Below are 8,289 nucleotides of genomic sequence, written 5' to 3' on the forward strand. Positions count from 1 at the left end.
GGTTATTTTTAAATATTATTATGTACTTAATTATTATTCCTACGATATCGTTATAATAATTGTTTTTTTTTTATTTATTAAAAACAAACAAAAGTATTGCACACAACACATTGTTCCATATTTTTTATTATTTTTTCCTTATATAAGGTTTGTCTTTTATAATCTATGATTAAATAAAAATACACCCAAAAAAAAATTATGTCAAACCTTAATAGTATTCAAAGCAACAATCTTTTTCTCTTAAAATGGATTTACTGTTAGTGTGACATAAAAGATTAGGTATGTTCTTTCAACATCTGATATTAACAATCAATATTTTCATGTTCATGTTGTTATTGCCAAGTAAGAGAAATAATAAGTATAGAGTACGTGATTCGTTTCAAAAGTATAGAGTATTTCATAATTTATAAGAATAAAATGTCTAGTCTTACCAGTTGATTTGAATCGGTTTTGTTATGTATATTACTGTTTAGAAAAACGTAAATATACTCCAAATACTATAAACGATAGGTAAATATACTCCAAATCCTATAACGAAATTAAATTAAAACTATACATAAACATGCCGCTTTCGACTTTAATTTTGTTGTCACTTTAAATCATAAACGTTCTATTTCATGATCAAACTCCATAAATTTAAATAAATACATTTTATAGACATATTTTTTTTTCTCTAACTCGTAAACTCGACCTTATGATAAAAATAAGTTTTAATAAAGTATTTTTTTAAGAAGAAAACAAATTATTTATCAAAAAACTAAAACACAAATGAAATATCTAATTTATTCTTTTTCTTTTTTTTTTGTTAAAATCTAAAAAACTTTTGCGACCTGTTTTATAGTTATTTAAATGCATAAACAAATTTAGAATAAAATATTTAAAATAAAAGATACTTAAATTTTTCTACGTCCTAAAAATTTAAATTAAGATAGACTATTATTTATGTTTACGTGTAACTTTCATATTTTTTATTTTTAAAAATACTTGATGCTAAATTAAATTGGTCGATGTGATGAAATAAAAGAGAAGTCGGTGTGGAGGGTAGATTCGTCATTTAGTACGAGAAACAGATGCAAATTGGCAGACAGATAAAGACAGGCAACTGCCACATCGCATAACTTATTCATTAAAGAATAATAAATAATAAAATGATTTTTTTCTCCCTTTTTTTGTTTTTCTTCTTCAAAATAAACACGTGTAAAACCATTATTTATTTATTTATTTATTTCTATTACAGGATTTTAATTTTTATTCTTTCAAATATATTTAATTTTAGTTTATATTATCTCTTTATGGTTTAACTTTAACCTATTTACTTTCGATAAAATCTCAAGTTTAGTTATTAAAGTTAGTTTTGTGTCTTTTTTTAAAAAAAGAAATTGAAGTTAAAAATACTTTTACTTTAAATTTTAAAAATATATTTACTGTATAATAATTATTAGTTAGTTAATCAATTGGAGTGGAAAGTTAATTTTGAAAAATTGAATTTAAGATTTATTAAAAAAATGAAGATTAAAATTGAACAAAAAAAACTTAACTTCTAAATTACTTAATCGTATTGGAAATTTAGCTCCCGATATCCTCAAAGTTATCACTATGACTTATTTAATAAAAAACCTCCAAAAAATAATTTCCATTTTACAATTAAGTTCTTATTAAATACCCATCTTTTGTGTTATTTTATTATATCAATATGTGCTATTTTCTACCTAACCCCAAAAACTTTAATATAGCAATTTGACATAATTATTTAAATAAAAAATATTAGATCATTCAGATAAATTTTTGACTAACTATTCGGACAGTTTACAAAGTTTGACTAAATTATAGCTAGCACTAAAATGAACATTTTTTTTTTCTCTTGAAACAATGATATTAAAAACAAACCCTATATTGAAAATTTTCAAAATATGGAGATCAAATTAAGATAATATTCATCTTGTGTCAACTTTGGGTTGGCTAGAAAATGATGGGATATAAAGTCAAATATGTTGGCTAAAGATTGTTTTCATGACTTGTTAAAAACAATCGGTGATTTTGTAGAATAAAGTTGAGATTTGTTTATTTGAACACTAAAGTAGACTATTCATCATCCATGAATGTTATTTACCTAACATGATTGATACAAGAAAATATATCTCAATTATCTACACCCCAAAAATTGCAATATATCCCATGATTATATCCCATCAATATCCTAAGCTGTTAAAAAGTTCATATTATTATAGAAATAAAAATAAAATAAGGAAGGAAGAAAGAGAAGCAGTAGTTAATTGGATAATAATTAATGGGTGGTCACAATCATGTCAATTCATATAATGTATTATTTATGAAGAGTGAGATCTTAGGATAAACTAAAAAGTATATTTCTATATAAGAAAAAAGATTGTGCTTGGGAATGCAACCACGACTTCCTTGAATGCATTTCCATAACACCGTTGTTTGAGAGAATGATGGACGATGAGAGTCTCGTGCACTATTAAAAATAGATTCGTAATATAATTTATTGATGATAAATTGACAAATTTTACTATGGTTATAATTTTTTAAAATATTTAAAATATGTATTAATATTTTAAATTTAATTATTATATTTACAATGGTTACTTAAATCAATTTAAAATAAATATATAGTCTAGAAAAAAAAAGCATATAAATATGAATGATTTTTCTTTTTAGCAGAAGGATGAACCAAGTTTAATGACTTAAGTAAAGTATATATTCTCCCCTCTACTAATTCTAATAGCAAACTTTTTTTTACGCAAGTGGTAAATAAGTTTCCTACCTCACTTTGATTTATCTTGATTACCAATTCTCCAATAGAATAATAATAATAGACAAAGAAACTTATTTTGATATTATATATATTCTCGGTGTTCAATATCTCACTGACAAAAATTAATTTAATCTCTAAAGTTTATTAGTATTAATGTAGTTTTTGAACTTATACGATTTATGGACACTTAAGTTTGATGAGCTCTTTTTACGATAAGAACTACAAATGTTAGAAACTTAGAAATATAGAAACTAAAATTGTATGCAAATTTAAAACATTGGAACAAAATTATTACATGTTATATTATAAGGACCAAGTTATTGTACAAGTTTTAAAGTATACGAAATAAATGATTGCTCCTATTAAAATTTATGAGACCGAAAAGAGATTTTTAACAAAGTATCATACCATGAATTCATCTAATATGATGTTAACCCATGTCTAATTCGACATTTTTTTTAAGACAATATAAAATGTTAAGATGTGATAGTCTTTCGATCGGTAGGTATGAAGATTTGAATCCCAAAATGACATTTTATAATGGTATATGTGCTAAAACATATATAATTAATAAAATAATATTAGTAATAAATACAATTCATTAGTGAAGTCTAAAAACTAACCGTAGATATGCCTCTACCGTAACGCTATTTTATAAAACTAAATTTTAACTTTTAAAATCCAAATGAATGAAGATCACATTTACCTTAATGAAAACGTTTACTGACACATAGAGCTTACATTTTAATGTGTTAAAAGTGTTCAATTTGATTGTACCTAAAAATTAGATCCTATTATTATCGTTGTCAATATAGACTACATCTGACATTGTATTGGTTGCGTTGAAACTTACAAAATCATTTGAAAAAAATCTACTTTTAAATCACTTTTAGAAGTACAGTAATTTACGATTCTAATAGCTTTTTAGAAATCAGGTAAAATATTTATCTAATGTTTAGTTTTCAATTTTATACTTTTATCTTTTATTTTATATATTTATCTATTTTCGATTAATTAAATATACTTTATAATTTTTAGGGTTGATTAGAAATCTATTTTAGTTATTATATCGAAAGTAAAATGTTTTTGTAATTGTTTACACCGTAACTTAATTTTTTCAAGTTTAACCTGAAATTTATCAAATATGTTATTTCTTTCCACTAAAAGCAAAACTAACATCAAAGATTTTAAAAACTATAATAATCCCAAACGGAGCTGTAGTTATCGTTATAATTATCATTATAGCTACTATTATAGTTCAAAATTTTATCAATTCTACATCCTTATTGTTACCATTACCGATACCGCTTGATCTTCAAAGATAAATATAACAGCAACCGTAAGTTTTACAAAATTCATAAAAACAATTTAATTACGTTTGCGATTCAGCTCATTGCCATCAATCCATCAATAAAATTTTATTACAATCACATCGATTTCCATTACAATTCCGTAAATGTGACTTAAATTCTATCTTTCTAATCCGTCATATGAACCAAAGTGTAATTTAACCTTGTTTTATAAGTAAATTACCAAATAGATAGGAAGCAAAGTAAAACAAGTTATTCTAAAACAAGCACATGGGTTGCTCCAAAATGGCACATTAGAGAAAAAATGAATCAAAGAAACTCCACTGCTCCAAGCCTCCGCCCCATATTCCCTTTTCTTCCCACCAAAGTTTTCTCTTTCTCTCTAGTATAAAGCTCTATTACTTAAACAGTTGAGCAGCATTGATCAGGAAAATCAAACAGTTAGCTGAAGGAAGAAGGAAGCAAAACAGAAAGAAAAGGACGAGCTACTATGGCAGATTGGGGGCCGATTTTTGTAGCTGTGATTCTGTTTGTTTTGTTAACTCCAGGGCTTCTCTTTCAGCTCCCGGGCAATCGCCGGTGCTTAGAGTTTGGCAACTTTCACACCAGTGCTGCTTCTATCATCGTCCATTCGATTCTCTACTTCGGTCTCATTTGTGTCTTCTTACTTGCCATCAAGGTTCATCTCTATATTGGTTCCTAACTCTTCCCCAATGCATAGACTCGACCCATCGAGGTTTGCCTCAACGCAACGTTTCTTGTTTGGTTTCTAATTCTCTAGTGTGATGTTTGTTTTACTCGAATTTGTTCGGGCTGTTCTTAATTCTTCGTTTTCTTCCAAGTGTGTGAGTGAGCTAGGTGATTTTGACATTTCAATGTTAGAATCTTGAGGCTTTGTATTGGCAATTGAATGTTTCTATATAGCAAGGAACTTCACTTCGGGTCATTTAACAAACCCTAATTGATAGAACGTGGATAAAAATTGCAAACTAACATACTTCAAACAAGTCTTGGAGCCCTTAGATTAATCTAAAGAACCAAAATTTGAGGGCTAGAATATGAATAGGTTAAAAGACTCATACGGTTAAGGGAAATTTTCAACCTTTAGCGGAAAACATAGCTATTTTAACCACTTAACTATGCTCATCGATGCTGCTTATCATGTCAGCTATGATCTTGGAATCACACAAATAAATCCAGAAACAAATATGATCTCAACTTCAAAGTTGGACAAATTTCAACTTGGACTAAACGTTTAAAAATTTTGGATACAATTCTCACGCAAAGATGGAAAAAAAGTAAATATTCCGAAAAATTAATAGGCAACTGATACCTGAGAGGCTATAGTCCAAGATTTTCTCTGGAAGATGAAACCTCCCTCCAGATTCCAAAGAAAGCAGAAAGCAACACCATGAAAAAGGCATCGTATAAACAACGAAGCTGTCAGTTTCGATATCGTTGTTCTTTTTCTTTGATTGATTGCCTAACAGGCATTTCAAATCGTGGCAGTTACATATATATGATCAAAAGACTTGAAGAAAACAATGGAAGAAATGGACTGAAAACAGTCTCAAAAGTAGGAAGATCCTTAACACAATTGTCACACCCACAAGTTTAAAAAAACAACAAACTGTGGTAAACAATTCAAACTTCATCTTCTTGCCTATATATTTCTAGAGGCAGCACCATTCATTCACAAGGGCATTTTTACTCTGATTCTTCTGTAGGCACCGCGCACTCCATCCTCTGGTAAATAATTCATCAACTGTCTGGTTGAACCAAGGTTTCTTCATATTTACATTTGTTTCCAACCTGCAAAAACAACAATAACAAAGAAACGAAGTTCGTAATCAATAATCTTCAAAGCACCAGTCTAACAAAAACACATATTTTTATAAGAATCCAAGCTTTCACCGAACCAAAAAAATTGAAAGAATGTACAAGGGCATGCGCAACAAAACAAACCCACAGAATAATCAAATTACAGATATTGAAAAAAATTGCTTTAAGGACTTCGAACATGAACAGCTATAACTTAGAAGTCTGCAACCATGTTCGCAAGTATGCTTACAATACAGAGCCGAGGCATATAATTCAGTTCATGTTACAAGAAACGACCTAATGCCCTTCAAATACCAGACGTATACAAATTCCAAGCAAACCAAGTACGGGAAATACTAAAAATTCAAGGATGATGATTGTATATACACATAAACACCCAAATGCCAAAAATTTAAGCCCTCTAATACTTGGCGTCAACTTGGAGTTCGAGTCCATTGATGTTAAGTATGAGAAACTAATTGCCAATATATCCTATAGGCAACAGATATATTTTTGCGCTCGATAATAAACTACCTTGACTAGATTTTCCTTCAACTCGTATAGTGTCGCAAGATGGTAATTTACTTGTTCACGAGTAATTAAACAGGATAGAAATGAATATGGCACAACCAGAAACAGAAGCCTAAGAAAACCCAGGTTTATATATGTGTGTGCAATGATAAGATAGCAAACCTTCATTAAGAAAAGCAAGAAAACAAAGCAAACATCAATTTATAGACAACAAAATTCAAGTTATTGAACAAGATACAACCAAAAGTTCTTCTTCTTCCTTTTCTTCTCTTCTTTTTTCTGTATTGGGGGTATCTAGACCACCTTCGCACACAGCCACATCACTACCAAATCTTACAATCATTAAAAAAGATTAATATAGATAAACATACACAAATGTTTAGATTGAGACATCAATTATAATTTTTAACAAGCAAGAGGAAGAGCAGAAGAATCCTTGAGAGCATTGAGATATACATACAATATGCATAAATTAATGATATCCAACGCAGAGGAAGAAGATTCGAATCAAATCCAATACAAACAAGGAAACTGGGATAGATAAGCAGCTCACCGTGAAAATCTTTCCGAGGCGTTGGAGCTGTAAAACAACAAATTAAAGAGCGACCCAACACAGAGAGGCTAGAGACAATGCCAACCACATAAAAAATCATCACCAAAACAAGAATCCAAGGCATCAACATGAAGCCAAGGAAGAAAGTAACCGATCCACAAAGCATCAAAGCCAAAGAAATCCCCAAAAGCAAAGCCGCAAATCCAGCTGGGGTCATCTGAGAAGAAGGCAAAATTCTCGAGGACGACGAAGAAATAACAGAAGACAATTCCAAAACATGATCGGAGAAGGGCACGGGAGGAGGCGGCGATCGTAGAATTTTCAAAAGCAGAGAGGAAATCTCATGGAAAACCCCAGATCGAGGATCTTGTTGGGCCATATTCATCAAAAACAAAAAACACCCAGAATTGAAGACTCAAAAATCAAAACGAACCACCCTCCGATGACGGCTGGAAGCGAGGGAAATGAAAAGACTTGGGAGGAAAAAACAGGGGTGGCGTTGAGAAGTGGATAAGTACGAACAGTGATTGAAAGACAAAGGTTAGATTCCCAAGAAGAAGGAATTAAAAAGGAAAGTGGGTGTGTGTGTGTGTGTGATTGTGTTTGTGTGTGTGAAAACTGAAAATGGTATCAGGGGAGAGGAATCCGAGTTCCAGTTGAATGGAGTTTTCTCGGATTAAGTTTTGTTTGGATGCAGAGAAAGCAAAATAAAGGAGAGAGCAGAATTATCCGTACCGACGATCGAGGAAGCTAAATGTGGAAGAAAAGGAAAGAGGGGGTGGAGAGTTGACGTGCCGGAAGCAGGTAATGCGGATTCTAGAAATGTCCGAATCATATGGGACCTTATCTATCTATATCTTCAAACAAACTTTAATAATAAATCAATAATGTCTCCCACATTTAATTTAATTTACTTCGACTCAGGAAGGGAGTCGTCACTACATGATTATTCATTCTTCAGGTCATGTTTTGATGGTTACTGCTAAGTTTGATGGTATGAATTATGTTGAGGTGGTTGATGTTGAAGAAGTCATCACCCTTGGATCTCATCTATATATAGCATTTCAACCATGAAGAAGAAGCAGCTATATTATATATACATATATAGATCAAAGTCAATAATATTGTTGATTGTTATGGGCATCATCTGAATTGGAATCCTTTCACATTTAATACATTACATTTGTCCCTTTTCTTTTTTTTTTTTTTTAAATACATAGACATCTTTTTTATTTGAGATCATTCATTTTTTAAGAACATTTTATGATTCGTTAATAGGAACTCAAACTAGATTGTAA

The 8,289-nt window shown here is 30.0% G+C and overlaps 2 protein-coding genes across 2 annotated transcripts; one reads left to right on the forward strand and one right to left on the reverse strand.

Annotated features, from left to right (window-relative positions):
- Positions 1-4,510: 4,510 nt before the first annotated feature.
- Positions 4,511-5,045, forward strand: LOC103498846 (uncharacterized). Its single transcript, XM_008461624.3, has one exon. It carries the CDS (start codon positions 4,577-4,579, stop codon positions 4,787-4,789), a length of 213 nt encoding a protein of 70 aa, XP_008459846.1. The 5' UTR covers positions 4,511-4,576; the 3' UTR covers positions 4,790-5,045.
- A 488-nt stretch (positions 5,046-5,533) lies between these two features.
- LOC103498845 (uncharacterized) lies at positions 5,534-7,852 on the reverse strand. The gene is made up of 2 exons (XM_008461623.3): positions 6,992-7,852; positions 5,534-5,898 (listed from the first exon to the last, which is right to left on the reverse strand). The coding sequence occupies exons 1-2, from the start codon at positions 7,374-7,376 to the stop codon at positions 5,882-5,884; spliced, it is 402 nt and encodes a 133-aa protein (XP_008459845.1). The 5' UTR covers positions 7,377-7,852; the 3' UTR covers positions 5,534-5,881.
- Positions 7,853-8,289: the final 437 nt, after the last annotated feature.

Source organism: Cucumis melo, chromosome 11 (assembly GCF_025177605.1).
Source record: "Cucumis melo cultivar AY chromosome 11, USDA_Cmelo_AY_1.0, whole genome shotgun sequence".
NCBI lineage: Eukaryota > Viridiplantae > Streptophyta > Magnoliopsida > Cucurbitales > Cucurbitaceae > Cucumis > Cucumis melo.

What these genes read in the sequence shown, in the direction of transcription:
- LOC103498846 (XM_008461624.3), top strand. Translation starts at nt 4,577, where the DNA reads ATGGCAGATTGGGGGCCGATTTTTGTAGCTGTGATTCTGTTTGTTTTG.
- LOC103498845 (XM_008461623.3), bottom strand. Translation starts at nt 7,376, where the DNA reads ATGAATATGGCCCAACAAGATCCTCGATCTGGGGTTTTCCATGAGATT.